At 44.0% G+C, this 24,140-nt stretch overlaps 2 protein-coding genes across 3 annotated transcripts in view; both read left to right on the top strand.

The window, feature by feature from the left end:
* The window catches only part of ZNF671 (zinc finger protein 671), a 175,296-nt gene that overhangs the window by 27,066 nt on the left and 124,090 nt on the right, over nucleotides 1-24,140 (top strand). The gene's annotated exons all lie outside the window — the stretch shown is intronic.
* On the top strand, nucleotides 893-24,140 carry LOC116861138 (zinc finger protein 256-like). Its single transcript, XM_032847628.1, has 4 exons — nucleotides 893-964; nucleotides 3,481-3,607; nucleotides 21,154-23,294; nucleotides 23,463-24,140. Exons 1-3 carry the CDS (start codon nucleotides 932-934, stop codon nucleotides 23,265-23,267), a joined length of 2,274 nt encoding a protein of 757 aa, XP_032703519.1. The 5' UTR covers nucleotides 893-931; the 3' UTR covers nucleotides 23,268-23,294; nucleotides 23,463-24,140.

Below are 24,140 nucleotides of genomic sequence, written 5' to 3'. Positions count from 1 at the left end.
CCTGCCTCTCTGCCTACTTGTGATCTCTGTCTGTCAAATGAATAAATAAAATCTTAAAAAAAAAAAGACTCTATTTTTCCCCCCAATAAGATGACCTCATCTAACATACTCCTTTTTTCTGTTTATGGTATTCTTGCCCTACCTTTAAAAACATTTACCTCTCTGTAGCGCTTTGGAGCTGCCCTCTACCTGCTAGATGGAGGCTGCCCAATTAAGAAATCGGTGGATAAAGCCAGCAGACCTTTACAATGTACTGGGCTGAATTTTTGTTGTTTAACAAGGCCTTTTTTGTATTCTTACCCAAGTCCAAAACTGATAATGTTTCAGGGTGCAAATATCTGAGGAGCAACAACATCTTTTCACCTATGCACAGACTCATTTCTTTCTGAAACGCTATACGAAATGATATATATCGTCATTTACCTCAGTAAAAGTATTTGAGAGCATCTAAAAGAATAGTTTTCTTTGAGAGCTGACTGAGCTTTATGGAATCTGAAAGAAGGGCTCTTCTCCGCCTTTAACAAGGAGCTAAGCCAATCCTGGGTAGGAGCCTCACTTTCCACCATACCTCAGGGTGCCACGTGACCAAAGCTCCCTTATTCCAAGTGGAGGACGCCCTACCGGAGACCCCGAGCTCTGGGAGCCACAACCCCGAGGAGCATCAGTAGCCAGCGCGCAGCGAGGAGCCAATGAGGGAACCGAACGCGGTCTTTCTAGGCGGGCGCATTCGCTGGGGGCGGGACTTCCGGCCTCATCCCCGTCGGCAGGGTGTAGTCTCAGGTTAGGTCTGTTTATCTCCTCAGGTTCCCGAGCGCGGGTCAGGATCGGGTTAATTGACGCTGAAGACGCGAGGAGCGGCGCGGTCCTCGCCGCACACAGTTGAGCCCGGGTGTCCGCTCCCCCCCGGCCAGCTGCCGGCCCACCGAGTCCGATGGCGGCAGCCGCGCCCAGGGACTCGGCTGAGGTAAACGCTCGTCCCCCGGGCCCTCCCCGCCGCCCCCTCACCCAGACCCCGAAGGCCCGAGCGCCGGGCGCCTGCTCGCGGCCCTGCGGCCCAGGCCCCGATATCCGGGACAGGGAGGCGCCGGTGGGCGGGGGCCCGTGTGGGAGCGCCGGCGGGCTGCGTGCGGGCGCGGGCTCCGGGCTGAGGGGCCGGCGGGGCGGGGGCTGCAGGGGGCCCGCGCCACCAACGGGGGACGGCATTGGTTCTGTCAGGAGCAGGGTGCTGCGCGGCGGGTGAGGCCTGCGCCGTCGCTGCCTGCCGAGGCGGTGTCTGCTGGCGGTGAGTGGAGGTGGTCTAACCCGGGCGTCAGGGGGCTTTCTCGGGCCGCGGAGAAGCGCCGCCGCCGGGGGTGAGCGCGCAGGCAGGCCGCGCAGCAGGAGGGACTCGCGGTGGTCGCTGGTAGTGGCCCGGACCGCCACCGTGTCCGTCCTGGGTGTTGGAGAACCTCGGAGAAGGGCTGAGGCGAATTGTGGGTGTCGCAGGGGAGAGGAGAACGGGGGGAGTGAGGGGAACCCCGGGGCTTTTGGTCGGTGACGCTTGAAGAGAAAACTGCAGACACTTTACCCGCAGAGATGTTGTTTCTGTGGGAGCGACAGGGAACAGCGATTGGGACCGAAGAAGCCGAGTGAAAGCAGTAGCCAGTGTGGAGAAGAGAGAGGTCGTCTTTCCCCCCCCACCCCTTAAGGAAAGGAACTAAAGCTGTTATGTACTCTCAAGTCCACTGGACTAAACTGGAAGGTCGAAGTATAGTGGCTTCTCATTGGCGGAGCTCGGGGGGGGGACGATCAAGAAAGGGCTGTTTTTGGGGGGGGGGGGGGGGGTTGTAGTGAAGTAGTATCTCCAAATTAGTTCAAGTCCATCTTTTTCTGTTGGGCCCGTAGCTGATACCACCCCCTCTGGTAGTGTCTGAGAGCTGCTCCCAGTGCAATCTCGCGACCCCAATTTAGAGAGGTTTCCCCTCATTAATTTTCACAGTTCTAGCAGCTGAAGGGAGGGAAAGTCCCATCAACCTGATGGAAGTTAACAGTAAGTTGCTTATCTTTGGGGGTGTCCGAACGTGTTTCCACAGCGTTAGGCGACTTAGGTGTTTCAGAAGATGGTAAGTGATGGCATCAAGTGGGCAGCTGGACAGGAAATTTTGGGAAACTGGGGGAAGGATTCATGATGGAGAGTTTGAAAAGTGATGGCTGCTGCGTGGACCAGGGTGGAGACTTGGATCACCTTTGGGAAGGGAACGCAGAGTGTCATGGCAATGCTCCTAGTAGGTCAGAGGGACCTAGTAAAGTGTGCCGAAGAGTGGTTTTCCTGCTCAACACGTGGTCGGGGTTGCTGGGCATTGTGAACACAGGTGAAGGAGAGAGGCAGTGATCTGGCAGATACACGGACAAGCCTTCCGTGGGATGATGGGACAAGTGATAGCTGAGGACATGGGGGTTGTTTGTTTGTTTGTTTGTTTAAGTAGGCTCCATTCCCAGTGTGGAGCCCAACACGAGTCTTGAACTCAGGACTATGAGATGGAGACCTGTGTTGAGATGAAGAGTTAGATGCTGAACCCATTTAGCCACCCAGGTGGCCAATCCTGCGAGTATTTGAGAGGCTGGAGCTGCTCTCTCTTCAGTGTTCTAGGACTTCACCAGAATTTTGTGGTCAGCTTTTATGGCATCCGGAGTGTTTCAGAATCTTCGTGCCAGAAACAGTCTGGGGCAAATGTCATTTTTGCTTTTCTGTGCCTGGCAGGGAGAGCCTGAGGTCTGGGGTTTTCAGAAAGGTCCAGTAGTGGATGGTTGGTTCCCAACTGTGGAGGGCCAGCATGGGTAGTAGGGGAGTAGAAGATGAGTAGGAACATTCTAGGTTGACAGTGGTTGTGAGTGTCATACTGGAGGGAAGATTAGAGGCAGGTGAGGAGGCTTCTCAGTAGCATTTGAGGCTTTCTCTCAGCTGGGATCCATGGGCGTATTGGGGTGGTAGTGGAACCTGTTTGTGTTTGTCACACATCCTTTGGTTGTCAAGTGACAAGGACAAGTGTGAGTCAAGGGAGAATCCTTTGGAAGGTGTGGGCTTTTTCATCTGGGGGGTCTGAAGACATGAGAGAGGTACAGTCTACAGAATCATGTAGACCTGGAGAGGAAGTGTGAGCTAAGGGCCTCAGGGTCCTGGTATTGAAGACTTCCTGGCAGAGCAGGGCCTGTAATTGGCTGTCTTAAGGGCTTGCCCTGGGAGACTATATGGGAATATCGTAGCAGGGGGATGGGACTTGCAGGCCACATTGCCTCCATGTGTCCCCTGTGTGTTATTGCTGAGCACTGAACAGTGATTGGTGGGAAGGTGAGAGGAGAGCAGCATTAGAGGCACCAAGACTTGGTATTATCTGAGGAGGGGAGCTGGGCTGCCAGGGGAGACTGGGGTGGGTGTGTGGGTTGGCTGGTGGGTTCTCAGAGAGAGAATGCTCAGGGTTCCATGTTTTCCTTTCATGGTAGTGTGGTGTGACCTTTGAGGACGTGGCCGTGTACTTCTCCTGGAAGGAGTGGAGGCTTCTTGATGAGGCTCAGAGACGGCTGTACCACCATGTGATGCTGGAGAACTTTGCACTTGTGTCGTCACTGGGTAAGGCCCTCAGCATCCCCTTGACCTGCCCTGGACTCTGTATCCTGCGGATTCCCCTCCTCCATTCTCCAGGGGAGGGTTGTCCTTCTCTGGTGTGGACTGTGTTCACTGTGTGCTTCCCCATCTTTCTGGGCAGTTGCTTTTGTTGCTGGCCCTGAGTTGTTGGTGTGCCCTTCTGTCCGCCCGCAGCCCTAGTACCCGCTGCGCTGAGCCCTGATCGGGTAAGATCGCAGGTCAGTGGTCGTGCATTGAGGCTGATGGAATGCACCTTGCTTGCCCTCTCCCTGGCTGGGTCTCTGTGTTCAGATCAGTGCCATTTCTGTGGCCTGGGTTTTGAACCGTTCCTTGGGGTGACATTTCCCTGTGCCTGCCTGTGCCTGAAATTGGAGGCATTGGCATGGCCACTGTGTAGGTATACCATGGAGTACTTCTCAAGACTGTCCTGTGTGGTTCTTTGGGTAGTATTTACATCTCTTCTTCCACCTGCCCCTCTTCCTTCAACTTTGATGAAATACGATTGACAAGTAGAATTATATTATTGCAAGTATATTACATGATGACTTAATATACAGTATGAAATTATTACCTAAATGACGGTAATCAACACACGCATCATTTGTTAAGATTACCTTTTTCTGGTTGGTGGTGAGAAAGCTTAATATCTATTCTCTTACCAAATTTCAAGTGTACAGTACAGTATTAACAACTGTACTCAACATTAGATCCTCAGAATTTACTCATCTTGTAAATGGAAGTGTGTATCCCTGACCATCTTCCCCTGTCCCCCAGTCCTTCGCTTCTGGCATTCTAGTCTGTTTCTGGGGTTTTTGTTTGTTTGTTCCAGAGTTTCCTTATATGTGGTACCGTACACTAGCTGTCTTTTCTGTGCAGTTTGACATAGCATAGTCTTTTCTAGGTTATCCATGTTGTGTAAGTGGCAGTTTTGCTTTCTTTTATGTGGCTGAATATTCCTGCATGTGTGTGTCTACTAAATGTTCTTTGTCACGTTAAACACTCAGGCACACTTACTGATGTTTCCATATATTTGCTATTGGGAATAATACCTCAGTGGATATCTCTGTGTGGAGATACTTTGTGGAGATACTGATTTTGTTTCCTTGGATAAATACCTGGAAATGGCAATGGTAGACCATATGGTAGCCTTTTTTTTTTTTTCTTTTTTTTTTAATTTTTAAATTTTGTTAGTTAACATACAGTGTAGTAATGGTTTCTGCAGTAGAATTCTATGATTCATCACTTACATACAATACCCAGTGCTCATCACAACAAGTGTCCTCTTTAATAGCCATCACCCATCTAGTCCGTTGCCCACCCACCTCCTGCCATCAACCTTCAGTTTGTTCTGTATTGTTAAGAGGCACTTACGGCTTGTTTCCCTCTCTCCTTTTTTCTCTTCCCCCCTCCTATATGTTCATCTCTTTTCTTTCCTAAATTCCACATATAAGTGAGTGAGATCATATGGTATTTGTCTATCTTTGTTTGACTTATTTCACTTAGCATAATATACTCTAGTTCCATCCACATAGTTGCAAATGGGAAGATTTCATTCTTTGTGATGGCTAATATTCCATTGTATATATGTGTGTATACACACACACACAGACACCCCCCCCACAAACATCTTCTTTAACAATTCATTAGTCAGTGGACATTTGGGCTCTCTTACTTGGTTATTGTTGATGCTGCTTTAAATATCGGGGTGTATATACCACTTCTTACCTGTATTTTTATATCCTTTGGGTAAATAACTAGTAGTGCAATTGCTGGATTGTAGGATAGCTCTATTTTTAGCTTTTTGAGGAACCTCCATAGTGTTCTTCAGAGTGGCTACACTGTTTTGCATTCCCACCAACAGTCCATGAGTGTTCCCCTTTTTCCACGTCCTCGCCAACAGCTGTTGTTTCCTGTACTGTTTTTTTAAAATTTTTTAGAAAGATTTTATTTATTTATTTATTATTTGAGAGAGAACACAGAGAGAGAGTGAGAGGGAGAAGCAGACTCCTATCTGAGCAGAGAGCACGACATGGGGCTCAATCCCAGAACCCCGAGGTCATGACCTGAGCTGAACATAGATACTTCACTGATTGAACCACCCAGGTGCCCCTAGACACTTAAAAAAAACCAGGATTTTATTTATTTGAGAGAGAGACAGAGATAGCAAGAGAGCAGGAGTGGGGAGGAGAGGGAGCCCACTGAGCAGGGAGCCCAATGTGGGGCTACATCCCAGGACCCTAAAATCATGATCTGAGCTGAAGGCAGATGCTTAACTGACTGAGCCACCCAGACACCCCTCCTGTGTTGTTAATTTTAACCATTCTCTCAGGTGTGAAGTGGTATCATAATGGTTTTGATTTATATTTCCCCGATGATGTTTGATGTTAAGCTTATTTTCATGTGTCTCTTAGCCATCTGGATGTCTTTTTTTTTTTTTTTAAGTTTTTCTTTTAAGATTTTATTTATTTATTTATTTATTTATTTAAAGATTTTATTTATTTATTTGACAGAGATCACAAGTAGGCAGAGAGACAGGCAGAGAGAGAGAGGAAGGGAAGCAGGCTCCTGCTGAGCAGAGAGCCAGATGTGGGGTTTGTTCCCAGGACTCTGAGATCATGACCTGAGCTGAAGGCAGAGGCTTTAACCCACTGAGCTACCCAGGCGCCCCTAAGATTTTATTTATTCATTTGTCAGAGAGAATGAGCACAAGCAGGGGGAACGGCAGGAAGTGGGAGACGCAGGCTCCCTGCTGAGCAAGGAACCCAGTGCGGGAACTCTATCCCAAGACCCTGGCATCATTTGTGAGCTGAAGGCAGACGCTTAACTGACTGAGCCCACTCGGGCGTCCCTGGATGTCTTCTTTGGAAAAATGTCTATTCATGTCTTCTGCCTGATTCTTAACTGGGTTATTTGTTTCGGGATGTTGAGTTTGGTAAGTTCTTTATAGGTTTTAGATACTAAGCCTTTACCAGATATGTTGTTTGCAAATATCTTCTTCCATTCTGTAGGCTGCCGTTTAGTTTTGTTGATTGTTTCCTTTGCTATGCAAAAGCTTTTTTCTTGGTGAAGTCCTAGTAGTTCATTTTTGCTTTTGTTTGGCTTGCATCCAGCAGCGTGTTTAATAAGAAGTTGCTATAGCCAGGGTCAAAGAGGTTTCTGCCCCTGTTCTCCTCCAGGATTTTGATGGTTTCCTATCTCATATTTAGGTCTTTCATCCATTTTTAATTTGTTTTTTGTGTATGGTGTAAGAAAATGGTCCAGTGTCATTCTCCTGCATGTGGCTGTCCAGTTTTCCCAACAGGATTTATTGAGGGGACTGACTTTTTTCTATTGGATATTCTTTCTTTCTTTTGGGAGATTAGTTGACCATAGAGTTGTTGATCCATTTCTGGGTTCCGTATTGATCCATGTGTCTGTTTTGTGCCAGTTCCATGTTGTCTTGATGACTACAGCTTTGTAATATAGCTTGAAATCTGGAATTGTGATGCCTCCAGTTTTGCTTCTTTTCAGAATTGCTTTGGCTATTTAGTGAATTTTGTGTTTCCGTATAAATTTTAGGATTATTTGTTCTAGTTTTGTGAAACATGCTATTTTGATAGGGATTGCACAGAATTTGTATATTGCTTTGAGTAGTAGAGACATTTTAATGATATTTGTTCTTCCAATTCATGAGCTTGGACTGTTTGACATTTCTTTGTGTCCTCTTCAGTTTCTTTCATGAGTGTCCTATAGTTTATAGTTTTCAGAGTAAGACCTTTTACTTCTTTAGTTAGGTTTATTCCTGGGTATCTTACTGTTTTTGTTGCTGTTGCAAATGGGATCAATTCCTTGATTTCTTTTTTCTGCTGCTTTGTTACTGGTGAAGTAACCAGTATATAGAAATGCAATAGATTTCTGCACATCACTTTTGTATCCTACAGCTTTGCTGAATTCATGTATTGGTTTTAGCAGTTTTTTGGTGGAGTCCTTCAGATTTTCTACAGAGTATCATGTCGTCTGCAAATAGTGAGGTTTTGACTTCTTCCTTGCCAGTTGGGATGCCTTTTATTTGTGTATTTATTTATTTTTTGGTCTTCTGATTGCTAAAGCTAAGACTTCCAGTACTATGTTTAATAGTAATGGTGAAAGTGGACATCCCTATCTTGTTCCTGACTATAGAGGTAGAGCTTCCTGTTTTCCCCATTGAGGATGATATTAGCTGTGGGTCTTTCATATATGGCCTTTTTGATGTTTATGTATGTTCCCTCCACCCCTACTTTGTTGAGGGTTTTTATCAAGAAAGGATGCTGTATTGTGTCGAATGCTTTTTTTGCATCTATGGAGAAGACCGTATGACTCTTACCATTTCTTTTCCTAATGTGGTGTATGACGTTGATTTGCAGTGGTTGAACCACTCATAGCGGCCCAGGAAGAAATCCGACTTGATTGTAGTGAGTAATTCTTTAATGTAATGTTGGATTTGATTTGTTAGTATATTTTTTTTTTGGAAAAAGGTATTTATTTGAGAGAGAGAGAGAGAACACAAGCATAAGTGAGGGTATCGGCAGAGGCAGAGGGAGAAGCAGGCTCCCCACTGAGTAGGGAGCCTGACACAGGGCTCCATTCCAGGATCCCCAGGATCATGACCGGACCTAAAGACAGACTCTTAACTGACTGAGCCACCCAGGCGCCTCTGATTTGCTAGGATTTTATTGAGAGTGTTTGCATTCCTGTTCATCATGATATTGGCCTATAAGTCTCCTTTTTAGTGGGGTCTTTTTCTGATTTTGGTATGAAGGTAGTGCTACCTTTGTAGAATGAGTTTGGAAGTTCTCCTTCCATTTCTATTTTTTGGAAAGGTTTGAGACCATGACCTGAACTGAAGGCAGAGGCTTTAACCCACTGAGCCACCCAGGCGCCCCTCAGCCAAGAATTCTTTATCCATAAAGGCTGTCATTTAGAATAGAAGGACAGACAGTTTCCCAGACAAACAAAAACTAAAGGAGTTCATAACCACTAAACCAGCCCTGCAAGAAATTTTAAAGGGGATCCTTTGAGTGGAGGAAAATAAACAAACAAAAACCTCCCCAAAAAACAAACAAACAAACAAACACCCCCAAAGCAACAAAGACTAGAAAGGACCAGAGAACATCACCAAAAACACCAACTCTATAGACAACACCATGACACCAAATTCATATCATTCAATAATCACTGTAAAATTTTTTTAAAAGATTTTATTTATTTATTTGACAGATCACAAGTAGGCAGAGAGGCAGGCAGAGAGAGGGGGAAGCAGGCTCCCCACTGAGCAGAGAGCCCAATATGGGGCTCGATCCCAGGACCCTGGGATCAATTCACTGTAAATTAAAATGAACTAAATGCCCCAATGAAAAGACGTAAGAATGGATTTAAAACAAGATCCATCAGGGCGCCTGAGTGGCTCAATGGGTTAATCCTCTGCCTTCGGCTCAGGTCATGATCTTGGGGTCCTGGGATCGAGCCCCGCATCGGGCTCTCTGCTCAGCGGGGGCCTGCTTCCCCTTCTCTCTCTGCCTGCCTCTCTGCCTGCTTGTGATCTCTCTCAAATAAATAAATAAAATCTAAAAAAAAAAAAAAAAAAAGAATTCTTGGCTGAATATTTTTCCCTTTCAGCACATTGAATAGTTCCATGGCTTTCGGGCTTGCCAAATTTCAGTGGACACGTCTGCTGCAAACCTGATCTATCTTCCTTGTAGGTTAATGACTTTTCTTTTCCCTTGCTGCTTTCAGGATTCTTTCCTTGTCTGTGTATTTTGTGAACTTGACATACAGTATGCCTTGATGATGGTTGGCTTTTATTGAATTTATTTATTTTTTATAAAAATAGGTTGGAGGAGGGCAGGGGGAGAGAGACAATCTTAAGCAGCCTCCATGCCCAGCACTGAGCTCAGTGCAGGTCTAAATCTCACAATCCTGAGATCATGACCTGAGCTGAAATCAAAAGTTGGATGCTTAGTCAGCTGAGCCACCAAGGTGCCCTAGCTTTTAATTTAATGGGAGTTCTCTGTGCTCATTGGATTTTGATGTCCATGTCCTTCCTCACATTAGAGAACTTTCCAGCTATAGTTTGTTTGAATAAACTTTCTACCCCCTTTTCTTTTTCTTCAACTTCTGGGACTCCAACGTTATAAGTGTCATCACCTTTTAATAATTTGCTGTTGAGTTCCCTAAGTCTAAGTATGTGGTCCATTACCTTTCTTTCCCTCTTCTTTTCAGCTTCATGCTTTTCCATAATTATATCTTCTGTATCACTGATTGACTCCTCTCATTTGTCAGTCCTCATTTTTATGGCCTCCACTTGGGATTGCATCTTAGTTGTACCGTTTTTAATTTTGGGCTGACTAGATTTTAGTTTTTTTATCTCTGCAATAAGGGATTCTCTAGTGTCTTTTATGCTATTTTCAAGCCCAGCTGGTATCCTTATAGTCATTTTACATTCTACTTCAGACATCTTAATTATATCTGTATTGATTAAATCACTATCCATGAGTACTACCTCCATGTTCTTTCTTTTGTGGTGAATTTCTCCATCTTGTCATTTTGTGCAGAAAAGAAAAGAAGAAAGAAAAAGGAAAAACAAAACAATAACAACACCAAACTAGATTCCGTGTTTGTTTTGGTCTGGTTGTTAAAAGAATCTAGATTCCCAAATAAGAAAGAAAAAATAATACAATGAAAGTAAAAAATAAATAAATAAATGTAAAAAATATCTGTATAAAAATAGAAACGCAAAAAAGTTAATAAGATAAAGAATTGAAAAAATTAAATAAAGAAAAGAATAAAAGTAAAAAGGAGGCTAGATACTATTTTCCCCTAGAGCTGAAGCTTTTTGCAGCCCTCTATGATCTTAGCCCTCTGCTAACATCAGCCTTAAATTGTTCTTTTGTCTTGTTTGAGATATAAATTTGCTTATTTGATACCTTTGCCTTAACGTAGGGCTTTATTGCTCTAAATTTCCCTATTAGAACTTCTTTTGATGTATTCTATAAGCTTTATTATTTTGTGTTTCTGCTTTCTTTGTTTCAAGATTTTTTTTAATTGGGACCATTTGTTTTTCATGATTGCATGTTTAATATCCACATATTTTTGAATTTTGAGCTTTCCTCCTATTATTTATTCCTAGTTTTATACTACCATGGTCAGTAAAGATAACTGATGTTATTCCTCTTAAATTTGTTATGACTGGTTTCATGATTTATAACATATGATTTTTCCTAAGAAATGTTCTATATTCCCTTGAGGAGAATGTGTGTTATTCTGCAGTTGAATTGAATATTCTCTATATACCTACTGGTCCATTTGATCTAAAGTATAGTTAAAATACAAAGTATTCTTGCTTTTCTGTCTGGATAATCTACCCATTGTTGATAGGGGGATATTGAAGGTCCTCTGTTATTATTATTTTTTTAAGATTTTATTTATTTATTTGACAGAGAGATCACAAGTAGGCAGAGAGGCAGGCAGAGAGAGAGGAGGAAGCAGGCTCCCTGTCAAGCAGCTAGCCTGATGTGGGGCTCAATCCTAGGACCGTCAGATCATGACCTGAGCTGAAGGCAGAGGCTTAATCCGCTGAGCCACCCAGGCTCCCTGAAGGCCCTCTGTTACTATTAGAGTGTTACTGTCTATCTGCCTTCGGATTGATAATATTTGCTTCCTGTGTTTAGGTGCTTCGTAGTTTGATGTTTGGTGCATATACACTTGTAGTTGTTACATCCTCTCAATACATTAGCTCCTTTATCCTTATGTTATGACTTTGTCTCTAAGTCTATTTTATCTGATAAAAGTATTGCTATTTTTGCTTGCTTTTTGTATTCCATTTGCAAGAAGTACACTTTTTGCTCCCTTCACTTTTAGCCTTCGTGTGTCCTTAATGCTGAAGTGAGCCACATATCTACAACACATAGTTGGATCTTGTTTTTTGTTGTCGTTGTTTTGTTTTGTTTTGCTTTGCTTTGTTTTGTTTTGCTTTGTTTTTTTATTTTTTTATTATTTATTTATTTATTATTTTTTTAAAGATATTATTTATTTATTTGACAGACAGAGATCACAAGTAAGCAGAGGCAAGCAGAGAGAGAGGACGGGAAGCAGGCTCGCTGCTGAGCAGAGAGCTGGATGTGGGGAAGTTTTCCTTCCATTTCTGTTTTTTAAAACCGTTTCAGAAGAATAGGTGTTAAATCTTCTTGAAATGTTTGGTAGAATTCCCCTGGGAAGCCATCCAGGCCTGGACTTTAGTTTCTTGGGAGATGTTTGATTCCTGTTTCAATTTCCTTTGCTGGCTATGGGCCTGTTCAGTTTTCTCTTTCTTCCTGTTTCAGTTTTCGTAGTTTATATATTTCTAGGAATGCATCCATTTCTTTGAGATCGCCTAATTTCTTGGCGTATAGTTGCTCATAGTATGTTTTTACAATTGTATTTTGTCGGTGTTGGTTGTAATCTCTCCTCTTTCGTTCATGATTTTATTTATTTGGGTCCTTTCTCTTTTCTTTTCGTAAGTTTGGCCAGGGTTTATCGATCTTACTAATTCGTTTAAGGAACCAGCTCCTACTTTTGTTGATCTGTTTTACGTTTCTATTTCATTGGTTTCTGATCTTTTATTAATTCTCTTCTGCTGGGGTTAAGCTTTATTTGCTGTTCTTTTTCTCCAGCTGTTTTAGGTGTAAGGTTAGGTTGTATATTTGAGACCTCTCTTTTTTTCTTGTGAAAGGCTTGTATTGCTCTATACTTCCCTCATAAGACTGCCTTTGCTGCATCCCAAAGGTCTTGAACAGTTGTGTTTTCATTTTCATTTGTCTCCATGAATTTCTTAAATTCTTTAATTTCCTATTGACCTATTCATTCTTTAGTAGGATGCTCTTTAGCCTCACTGTATTTGAGTTCTTTCCAACTTTCTTCTTGTGATTGAGTTCAAATTTCAAAGCATTGTAGTCTGAAAATATGCAGGTAATGATCCCAATCTTAGGTACCAGTTGAGACGTGATTTGTGACCCAGTATGGATCTGTTCTGGAGAATGTTCCATGTGCAGTCAAGAAGAATGTGTATTCTATTGCTTTAGGATGGAATGTTCTAAATATATGTTTGAGGTCCATCTGGTCCAGTGGGTCATTGAAAGCCATTGTTTCCTTCTTTTTTTTTTTTTTTTTTTTTTTCATTGTTTCCTTCTTGATCTTCTTAGATCTGTCCATTGCAGTGAGTGGGGTGTTAAACTACTATAATTGTATTATTATTAATGTGTTTCTTTAATTTTGTTATTAATTAGTTTATATAATTGTCTGCTCCCATCGGGGGCATAAAATTTACAATTGGTGGATCTTGTTGGATAGACATTTTAATTATATTATAATGTCCTTCCTTATCTCTTATTACACTTTGGTTTAAAATCTAATTTGTCTGATATAAGGATTGCTACCCCAGCTTTCTTTTGATGTCCATTAGCATGATAAATGGTTTTCTGTCCCCTCACTTTCACTCTGGAGGTGTCTTTGTGTCTAGAATGAATTTTTTTGCACACAGCATATCAGTGGGTCTTGCTTTTTTATCCGATCTGGTACCCTGTGTCTTTTGATTGGGGCAGTTAGGCCACTTACCTTCAGAGTACCTATTGAAACATTAGAGTTTAGTGCCATTTTATTACCTGAATATTTACTCTTTCCACATATTTTCTCTGTTCCTTTCTGGTCTATGCTTCTTTTGGGCTTTTTCTTCACTTAAAGGATCCCCTTTAATATTTCTTGCAGGGCTGGTTTAGTGACCACAAATTCTTTTAGTTTCTCTTCATCCTGGAAGCTCTTTATCTATCCTTCTATTCTGAATGACATCCTTGCTGGATAAAGTATTCTCGGCTGCCTGTTTTTCTCATTTAGCACCCTAAATATATCATGCCAGTCCTTTCTGGCCTGCCAGGTCTCTGTACATAGGTCTGCTGCCCATCTAATGTTTCTATCCTTGAAGATTATGGACCTCTTGTCCCCAAGATGCTTGCAGGATTTTCTCTTTGTCTCTGAGGTTTGCAGTCTTCACTATTAATATGCTGAAGTGTTGACCTATTTTTATTGATTTTGAGGGGTATTCTCTGTGTCTCCTGGACTTTGATGCCTGTTTCCTTTCCCAGATTAGAGAAGTTCTCTACTATAATTTGCTCCAGTATACTGCTCTGCCCCTCTCTTTCCTCTTCTGGGATCTCAGTTATTTTAATATTGTTTCACCTTATGGTATCACTTTTCTCCCTAATTCTCCCCTTGAGATCCAGTAGTTGTGTATCTTCCTTTTTCTCAGCTTCTTTATTTTCCATCATTTTGTCTTCTATATCACTAATTCTTCTGCCTCGTTTATTCTAGCAGTTAGAGCCTCCTTTTATTTTTTTTAAGGTTTTATTTATTTGACAGAGGGAGAGAGCAGCACAACCACAAGCAGGAGCAGGCAGAGGGGGAGGGGGAAGCAGGCTCCCACTGAGCAAGGAGCCCAATGTGGGGCTCGATCCCAGGACCCTGGGAACATGACCTGAGCTGAAGGCACACACTTAACCAAGCACCCTTAGAACCTTCATTTTTTATTGAATCTCAATAGCCTTTTTGATTTTGACTTGACTAGATTTTAGTTCTTTTATTTCTCCAGAAAGTATTCTCTAGTGTCTTTTATGCTTTTTTTCAAGCCCTGCTAATATCTTTAGAATTGTTATTCTGAACTCTAGTTCCACATCTTACTTATATCCATACTGATTAGGTCCCTGTCTGTCAGTACTGCCTCTTGTTCTTTTTTTTTTTTTTTTGAGGTGAGTTTTTCCGTCTTGTCATTCTGTCCAGAGAAGAATAGATGAACGAGAGGACAGAATACTAAAATGACAACAACAACCCCTTAGAAATATACACTAAACAAATCAGAAGAGACCCGAAACCAAAAAATATATAAACATTTTTAAAAAGTAAAAGAGAGGGGCACCTGGGTGGCTCAGTGGGTTAAAGCCTCTAACTTCAGCTCAGGTCATGATCCCAGGGTCCTGGGATCCAGCCCCACGTCAGGCTCTCTGCCCAGCAGGGATCCTGCTTCCTTTCCCCTCTCTCTGCCTGCCTCTCTGCCTACTTGTGATCTCTGTCAAATAAATTTAAAAAATCTTTAAAAATAAAATAAAATAGGGGCGCCTGGGTGGCTCAGTGGGTTAAAGCCTCTGCCTTTGGCTCAGGTCATGATCCCAGGGTCCTGGGATCGAGCCCCTCATTGGTCTCTCTGCTCAGCCAGGGAGCCTGCTTCCTCCTCTCTCTCTGCCTGACTCTCCGCCTACTTGTGATCTCTGCCTGTCAAATAAATAAATAAAATCTTTAAAAAAAATAAATAAATAAAATAAAAAATAAAAAGTGAAATAGAATATAATCAGACAGGTGAATAGAACAGAGCAGTATACTGGATCCTGTGTGTATTTTGGTCTGTTTGTTAGAAAACTAGATGGCAAAAGTGTAAGGAACAAAAACCATGTATGTACAAAAATATTTAAAAAAAATCCAAATCAATGAAAGAATAAAATACAACTTTAAAAAACAAAATTTTTTTAAAAGATGGAAAGAATATAAACAGATAGGATAACATACACTATATCCTGGGTGTATTTTGGTCTTTTTGTTAGAAGAAACTGCATCTCAAAATTGTGAAGAAAGGAAAACTTACTATACAAAAATAAAATTAAATACATTGAAGGAATAAAATGTAACTATCAGGATGAAAATTTAAAAAGACTTAAAAAAAGAATATAATCAGACAAGTAAAAAGAACAGAGCAATACATTAGACTCTGTGTGTATTTTGGTATGTTTGTTAGAAGAAACTGCATCCCAAAATTGTAAAGAAAATAAAATGTATATACAAAAATAAAATTAAATACAGTGAGTGGATAGAATGTAACTCTAAGAATGAAAACAAAAAGAGACTTAAAAAAGAGTTGCTAAAATAAATCGTTTCAAAGGAAAAAGAAAAGAAAAGTAAAATCGAAAGGCTAAGGAATGATAAGAAAAAACCATGGATTCTGTGTACTGTTTTCCCCTAGTGCTGGAGTTTTGCAGTTCTGTGTGATCGTTAAACTTGCTGATCTGAGGGAGGGGCCTGTTGCGCTGATTTGCACCCCCTTGTCAGAAGGCGTTGCTAAGTCAGGGGCTCTGGATTGCTCTTTGTGGCTTTTGTTCCCTGAAGGCTTTCCCTGTAGTTTGAAAGGATGGCAGTGAAAATGGTGTCTTCCCAATCTCCAGACCCTAAACTGAAACCTCATGCCCCCCACTCCTCAGTGCATCCTCAGGGAAAAGCAGGCAATCACTCCTGTTTCCCTGGTCTCTAGCCACACTCTGTGCTCATCCAGCTTGTGACTAAGCACTTGTGACCTTGCTCAGAGTCTCCAAACCCTGTAGACTCCTGTGGTGTGCATGCGTGCTGTTCTTCCCCATGAGAGGAAGAGGGATGTCTCCAGGGCTCTGCTGCTTCCTGAGCCCCTGCTCAGAGAGTGGTCGCCCTACTGTGTGGCAGTTCATGGTTTATGGCAGCACTGAGCTGGGACCCCACTCTTGGGCTCCCTGATTGCAGCCGGATTCCCCACTCCAATGCCTGGGAACTCTGCTGCACTCAGGCACCCCAGTTCTTTCTGTGACCCCCGGGAATCCTGAGACTACACAGTCCCACCTAGGATTCTACCTTGCTCGCCACCTGAGCTCCTTTCAGGCAGGGACATCCCCTCACTGGAACAGCCTTCTAAATGTTCTGATTTTGTATATCACTTTCCGTTGGCCCCCTTCCAGAGGCATCCTACCCCCATGGTTTATCTTCTGATGTATTACCTCGGATTCCCTTCTCCACACCTCCTACTTCGCAGACAATGGTCGCTTTTCTGTTTGTTGACGTGCAGCAGTTCTTTCCTTAGATCTCCAGTTGAGTTCACAGGTGTTCATAATAATTTGATAGCTATCTAGCTGAATGCCTGGGACCAGACAAATCTAAGGTCTCCTACTCCTTCGCCATCTTGGGCTCTTCTCTTTCCCCCTATTTTTTTAATGGGACAGTGTTACCATCTTATTTTAATGCAAACATTTAATACCGGAGGTTAAGTTAATTTTTACCAACACAGAATTTTTGCAAATATATGAAATTTCCATTTTATTGTGTAGTTTATATCATACTAAAGTCATTTCTCTACATGTATTCTCTCTCTCTTTTTAAAGATTTTATTTATTTGAGAGAAAGCATGTGTGAGCTTAAGCAGAGGGGAGGGACAGAGGGAGAGGGAGAAGCAGACTCTCCTCTGAGCACAGTGCCCGATGTGGGGCTTGATCCCAGGACCCTAGTATCATGACCTGAGCCCAAACCAGACGCTTAACCCAGATGCCCCTGTATGTATTCTAAAATAGCCACTTTGGGATGGTTTCCATCACCTGTATCATAAATATACAAGGGACCTTGATTCTAACCAAACAGCATCTCAAATGAGTAACTTTTAGTTAGAGGATAAGAAAGTCATCAGATGGGGGTGCCTGGGTGGCTCAGTGGGTTAATCCTCTGCCTTTGGTTTGGGTCATGATCTCAGGGTCCTGGGTTTGAGCCCTGCATCGGACTCTCTGCTCAGCGGGGAGCCTGCTTCCCCCACCCTCCCTGTCTCTCTGCTTACTTTTGACCTCTCTTTGTCAAATAAATAAATAAATAAAATATTAAAAAAAGAAAGTCATCAGATGATTGTAGTAGTTAATATTCAAAGGACATTTTATTGAAATGTTTCTTCTGATGCAATAGGTGTAAGTTTGAATCCTCAGAAAGCAAGGGCAATACAAAAGTACAATGAACTAAACTTGTGGTTTAAGCCTTCCATAGTCCTAGTCCTTTGACAGAAGCAAAGCAAAGCATCTTTGCTGCAAATGAAATGGGTCTCCAGCATTTCCATCTAGTTGATCTCTCAGAGCTAGACACCTAAGACGAAACAAATACATATACCATCTTGGTTCTGGTTGGTTGAATTGTGCCTGATGAGTTTAATGCCCACCTAATCAAGTCCCAACAGTGGAAGGTCACATAAGTCACTCTGGTAACTTGTAAGAAGAGACTTCAAAAGCACAGGCTGGTTATGCTGGTGCTGCCCTGTGGGAAGTTTTCTAACACGAAGAGTGAGTTGAGGGGCATCTGGGTGGCTCAGTTGGTTAAGCAACTGTCTTCAGCTCAGGTCATGATCCTGGGGTCCCACCAGTGAGTCCCTCATTGGGCTCCCTGCTCAGCAGAAGCAGAGTCTGCTTCTCCCTCTGACCTCTCCCCTCTCATGCTCTCTCTCTCTTTCAAATAAATAAATAAATAAAATCTTTTTAAAAAATGAGTCAAACAGTTCTGCTACAAAGACCAGTTCATTAAGGATAGTCTGTTTAGAAAGACAGAAACATTCTTCTGTCCCACTCGTTACCTGCCATCCTACTTCTTAAGAGAGAGGTGGCATTAAGAGGATTCAGTGTTGTACAGGTATGTATTATGCTCTGTAGTGCTCCATGTCCTCGTAGTTTGATGTCTTCCCAGCTGCCTGTGGTCTCATATTAGGAGCCCCATCCGTGATTGGGTGGGCTGTTGCCAACTATTAATTGATTCACATGTCACTGCTTATATCTGACCCTCCTTTTGGAGAGTGGGCACACCCGGAACTCTCCTGTATTGCGGGTATAGAGTGTGGCGTGCCTGCACCCCCTGCCGCTCCTCTCTGCTGATGTCTGGGACCTCTGCGGGGCAGCCCCTGTGGCATCCAGGCAGCCGGATGAAGGTGTGGCTCCAGCATGCAACCCTCAGGTGAGTCTGCTGCTCACTCCGCTCAGCCTCGTCTGACCACGAGCGACTACCCCTCACGGCATCCTTGGCCAGCCCGCGCGGTTCGTGTCTACGATTTCTGTGTCTGTGCCGAACAGCTTATTTTGTTTATTGTGTATCTTCTTTTGTTGAGTCGTCTACCTGTGTTTTCTTTTCCTTTTTTTCTTTAAGATTTTATTTACTTATTTGACAGAGAGAGAGATCACAAGCAGGCAGAGCGGCAGGCAGAGAGAGAGGGGGAAGCAGGCTCCCCGCTGAGCAGAGAGCCCGATGCGGGGCTCGATCCCAGGGCCCTGGGATCATGACCTGAGCTGAAGGTAGAGGCTTAACCCACTTAACCACCTAGGTGCCCCAACCTGTGTTTTCTTGTGCCTCACTAAACTTTGTTAAAACAATTATTTTGAATTTTGTCTGATAGGTCTCATGTCTCCATTTCCTTGACTCTGTTTTCTGACGAATTACTGTATTCCTTTGATGGTGTTATGTTTCCTTGATTTTTTGTTTCTTACATCCTTGCGTTCATGTTTGCACATTTGATGGTGTGGTCGCTCCTTCCAGAGTTTGTGGTACTTTTGGTCAGGAGGGTCCTTCACCGACAGGTGGGTGCAAGGGTGTCAGCTTCATGTGTTATGACCGTTCTGGGCCTGGGGAGGGCCCAACAATAAACTCTCGGGCCTCCGTCAGCACCGGCAAGGCCTCGGGAAGAGAGCCGGATGGCCAAGGCTGCAGTGTCCAAAGCAGCAGAGGAGACTGCTGAGGAACGCCTGGTGGCTTTTTTCCAGGAGAGTATCGTGGCAGAGTTGAGGTCGGTGCCGAGTCCGAGTCTTGGGTACCCTGGGGTGGTGGCAGCGGCCCCGGCATCTGATGGGCTGGCACTCGTGGAGCAGCCACAGAAGAGGGTCTGGTGTGCAGGCTTTTTTAGAGTGACAGCAGTTTTGGGCCCTGGGACACTGATTACAACTCAGTCGCGTTCATTTACTTTGTGAGTTGCAGCCATAAAGTTGGGTGTCTGTGTGTGCATGGAGACCCAGTGGCTCTGAGGCCCTGGCATCATGCTAGCCTATCTGGAGGGTATTTCCACTCCCTTGAGTCGTCAGTGGACCCAATGCAACTGGGGGTCAGGGTCTGGAATGAAGATCTGGGGCCCAGGACACGTGCAGCTTTGGGGGGGGGCGCAGTCACGGTCCTTGTCCTGGAGGTGCACAGCAGCAGCTCTGGAGCAGGGGGAGCCGGATGCAGAAGCTTTATAGCCACTGGGTCCATGACAGTGATGCATGTTGGTCAACTCAGTGGCATAGAATGCCAGTGTCCCCTGTGGGGAAGGTGGCGTGAGTTGGCTGAGCAGGGACCGCAGTAGCACCTGCCTGGTGTAACTGATACAGACAGGACCAGCCCTTCTGACCTGTCCCCACATCTCTGCTAATAAAGTCTCCAGCTGTCCTTTCTGCATGCTTGTGCTCTCCTTTATGCCCCACTGTGTAGTAATTGGTCTTAACTGGATTTTTGATCCCTCTGAAGCTAATGTCATTCATGGGCAGCTCTTGAATTCATTTTTGGTGGGGCGAAGGATGGTATCTCCACTTCTACCATTCTGCTGACATCAGTCACATAGGGTGCTTCTCTGGGTCCTTCATATCCTGAGTAGCGCTGGGACAGTGCTGGCCATCCACTTAGCCTGTTTTCCTCCAGTATTTCTTTCCTTTCCTTCCCATTCCTTACTTTCCTTTCCTTTTCCTTTCCCTTGCCCTTTCTTTCCTTTTTTTTCTTCTCTTTCTTTTTCTTTTTTTTCTTTTCCTAAGTAGGCTCCACACCCAGCACAGAGCCCAACACAGAGCTTGACCTCATAACCCTGCAATCAAGACCTAAGCTGTGATCAAGGGTCAGATGGCCAACAAAGCCACCCAGACTTCCTTTCCTACAGTATTTCTATCCTCCTAGTACCCTGTAGTTGCTCAGGAAGGCTTATAGGGAAGAGTCCTTTGTGTGTCATAGCATGGACATGCTCCAGCATGACCAGGTGGGCTCACAGGCACAGGGCCCTGTTTCTCCTGAATGGCAGTTGGGAAAGGTGTGATATCAGCTCTGTGTTCATATCATACTGGGCACCTTTGTTTGTTCAGCCAGAGTCTGGTGTGATTGCCAGTGACCACACCCCATTTCTGTCTTTCCTTCTTCACTGTTGACAATTTGTGGACTTCTGGGATCTACTCCTTTGGTAATTCCATGACTTGCAGTGTGGGGGTAATCAGAGCTTCTCAGGCCTCTACATCTCACCCATTTCTCCCAGTGCTCTTTCCTTTCTGTGTACCCCAGCATCCACACTTGGCCAGTTTGCCATGAGACGTAGACATATGCTTAAATTGACTTTGAACAGCAGCAAATTTCTTGTAAGTAGATTTTCCCCCATTCTTCTACTCAGCCAAGAAACAGGCCAACATGAAGCTGTGGACAGAGAGTAAGTTATAGATCCTAGCTCTCTCCCTTGTGTCATACCTTAGTTTTGTATTCTTCTGGCTAGTGCGCGTACCATGATACTTTGACCTTAGGGGCCCAGGAGTGCTCAGCGGCCACTCCTTCAACTGTGTTCCATCTCTGGTGTCTGGAAAAGCCTGCCATACACTCATGCTCAGATGAGCCAGATGCGTGTGTGATGGGCTCACCCCTTGCTACAGCCAGCACATGTTTCACCAGCGTTTCTCTGCGTTCAGGTTGCTGCTGTGGAGAAGAGGATGAGGAGGCCCCCTTTGCACAGAGCGCTTCTGTAGGCATGTCCCAGACCCGGACACCCAGGGCCGCTCCGTCTTTCCGGAAGACCCACCCCTGTGAGATGTGTGGTCCCGTCTTGAGAGATATTTTCCACTTGGCTGAGCTCCAGGGGAAAGAAAACAGACAGAAACAGTTGAGTTGTGGGGCTTGCAGGAAACGATTTTCTTTCAGTGTGAAGTTGGAGCAGCAGCAGCAGCAGGAGCAGCCCGCGGGAGCAAAACCATTCAGAAGCCGTGTGGACAGGGCCTCTGCTGTCAAGAGCTGGGGATCCGGTGGTTCGGGAAAGCCCTTTACCTGTGGAGAGGTGGAGAAGGACTTGCTGTCTGGCTCGGGGCATCTGGGGCAAGAGGCCACTCGTACTGGGGAGAAACCACATATGATCCCCCAGTGCAGGGCAACGTTACAATGTGAAAGCAGTCGTGGTGCTTGGGGAGGATGCGAGAACGCCTTTGGTCCCAAACACACAGATACACGGGACCAGGGTGTTCACCTTGGAGGACAGTCCTTTGTGTGCAATGAATGTGAGAAAACTTTCAGCACTCATACTGCTCTCCATTATCACCACAGAGTTCACACTGGAGAAAGGCCTTATGAGTGCAGTGAATGTGGCAAGTCCTTTACCCGAAGACATAGACTCAACATGCACCTAAAGGTTCACTCAGGTGAAAGGCCTTATGAGTGTAATGAATGTGGGAAATCTTTTATTTGTAGGTATGAACTCCAGTATCATTATAGAAGTCACTCTGGAGAAAAACCTTTTGAGTGCAGTGAATGTGGGAAGTCTTTTACCTATCGCTCTGCCCTTAGTTATCATCAGAGATCCCACAGAGGAGAAAGGCCTTATGAATGCAGTGAATGTGGGAAATCTTTCACTTCTAGTTCTGCACTCCGGTATCATCACAGAGGTCACACAGGAGAAAGACCTTATGAATGCAGTGAATGTGGGAAATCCTTTCGACAAAAACATTCCCTCTCAATACACCAGAAAATTCATAGTAGAGGAAACCCTTACAAATGCAACAAATGTGGGAAATCTTTTTCTTGTAGTTCCAGTTTCCATTATCATGAGAGAATTCACACAGGAGAAAGGCCTTATGAATGCAATGAGTGTGGAAAATCTTTTATAAGTAGTACTGCCCTCCATTATCATCAGAGAGTTCACACTGGAGAAAGGCCTCATGAGTGCAGTGAATGTGGGAAATCTTTCAGCACTCATAGTGCTCTTCAGTATCATCGCAGAGTTCACACTGGAGAAAGGCCTCATGAGTGCAATGAATGTGGCAAGTCCTTTACCCGAAGAAATAGCCTCAATATGCACCTAAGGGTTCATTCAGGTGAAAGGTTTTATGAGTGTAATGAATGTGGGAAATCTTTTATTTGTAGGTATGAACTCCAGTATCATTATAGGGTTCATTCTGGAGAAAAACCTTTTGAGTGCAGTGAATGTGGGAAGTCTTTTACCTCTCGCTCTGCCCTTAGTTATCATCAGAGATCCCACAGAGGAGAAAGGCCTTATGAATGCAGTGAATGTGGGAAATCTTTCACTTCTAGCTCTGCACTCCGGTATCATCACAGAGGTCACACAGGAGAAAGACCTTACGAATGCAGTGAATGTGGGAAATCCTTTCGACAAAAACATTCCCTCTCAATACACCAGAGAATTCATAATGGAGGAAACCCTTACAAATGCAACAAATGTGGGAAATCTTTTACTTTTAGTTCCAGCTTCCATTATCATCAGAGAATTCACACAGGAGAGAGGCCTTATGAATGCAGTGAGTGTGGAAAATCTTTTATAAGTAGTACTGCCCTCCATTATCATCAGAGAGTTCACACTGGAGAAAGGCCTCATGAGTGCAGGGAATGTGGGAAATCTTTTATCACTCGTACTGCTCTCTCTTACCATCACAGGGTTCACACTGGAGAACGACCTTATGAGTGCAGTGAATGTGGGAAATCGTTTAGGGGAAAATCTAACCTCTCTCAACATTGGAGAGTTCACACTAGAGAAAGGCATGGTTCTATAATGAATATGCAATTTCCTTATTCAGCATAATGCCACTGGTGAAAACTCTTTGAGGAGGCTTTTTTTTTAATTAAAGATTTTATTTATTTGACAGAGAGGAGGAAGCAGGCTCCCTGCCCAGCAGAGAGCCCAATGCGGGACTCGATCCCAGGACCCCGAGATCATGACCTGAGCTGAAGGCAGAGGCTTAACCCACTGAGCCACCCAGGCAGCCCCTTTGAGGAGCCTTTTGCCTGATTTGAATCTTTTACTGTGGGGAAGTTTCTTAAATTTATGTTGGAAGTATGTGTGGCCATGTCGCATTTTCTAAATTGTCCAGAGAGCTCTCTAGATTTATGTAACTGACAGTTCTGTGACCCTTTCACCTCTGCCAACTGGTAGGTCCGCACAGTGCACATCAGTCTTCACCCCAGTGTACTCAGAGAAGCTGACCTCTCTTCTCATGAACTGGAGCAGATTAGCAGTAACTTGAGGTCTTTTGGGGGTCAGCTTTCCCTCCTTGAATACCTTCATGTCATGGACTTGCAGCAGTGATGACCCAGAGAACATCATGAGTTTGGCCGGCAGCTTACAGAGAATGGCTACCTTTTTTCAGGAACATGTTGATCGCATGTGATACTTGTGATGAGTTTTTCCAGCTTCCAAGTCACAAACTAGAGAACTGTCTTCTCCACATTGATTTGGATAAAATGATAATCAAGGCCTTACTGTTTAAGTCTTTAATCATGAATGTTCTACTTACTGTGTGGAGTAGTGTATAAATAGATTTGGGCTCAACAAGCATCAAATGGTAAACTTCAAAGAGTCTCAAACTAGCTGTGCTTGAGGAGGAAGTGGAGGATGGCAGGAAATAGCTTGCCAGTTTTGTTTTGTTTTAAAGTAAACTCTTGTGTCCAACTTGGG

The sequence above is a fragment of the Lontra canadensis genome, unplaced genomic scaffold (assembly GCF_010015895.1).
Source record: "Lontra canadensis isolate GAN:19392208 unplaced genomic scaffold, GSC_riverotter_1.0 scaffold191, whole genome shotgun sequence".
NCBI lineage: Eukaryota > Metazoa > Chordata > Mammalia > Carnivora > Mustelidae > Lontra > Lontra canadensis.
This window is presented reverse-complemented; position numbering and strand designations above follow the sequence as displayed.

Bases quoted from the DNA above. Each gene is read 5' to 3' on its own strand.
- LOC116861138 (XM_032847628.1), top strand. From the start codon at position 932: ATGGCGGCAGCCGCGCCCAGGGACTCGGCTGAG. The intron at 965-3,480 runs GTAAACGCTCGT...CTTTCATGGTAG, and splicing joins CGCCCAGGGACTCGGCTGAG to TGTGGTGTGACCTTTGAGGA. The intron at 3,608-21,153 runs GTAAGGCCCTCA...CTCTGCGTTCAG, and splicing joins TGCACTTGTGTCGTCACTGG to GTTGCTGCTGTGGAGAAGAG.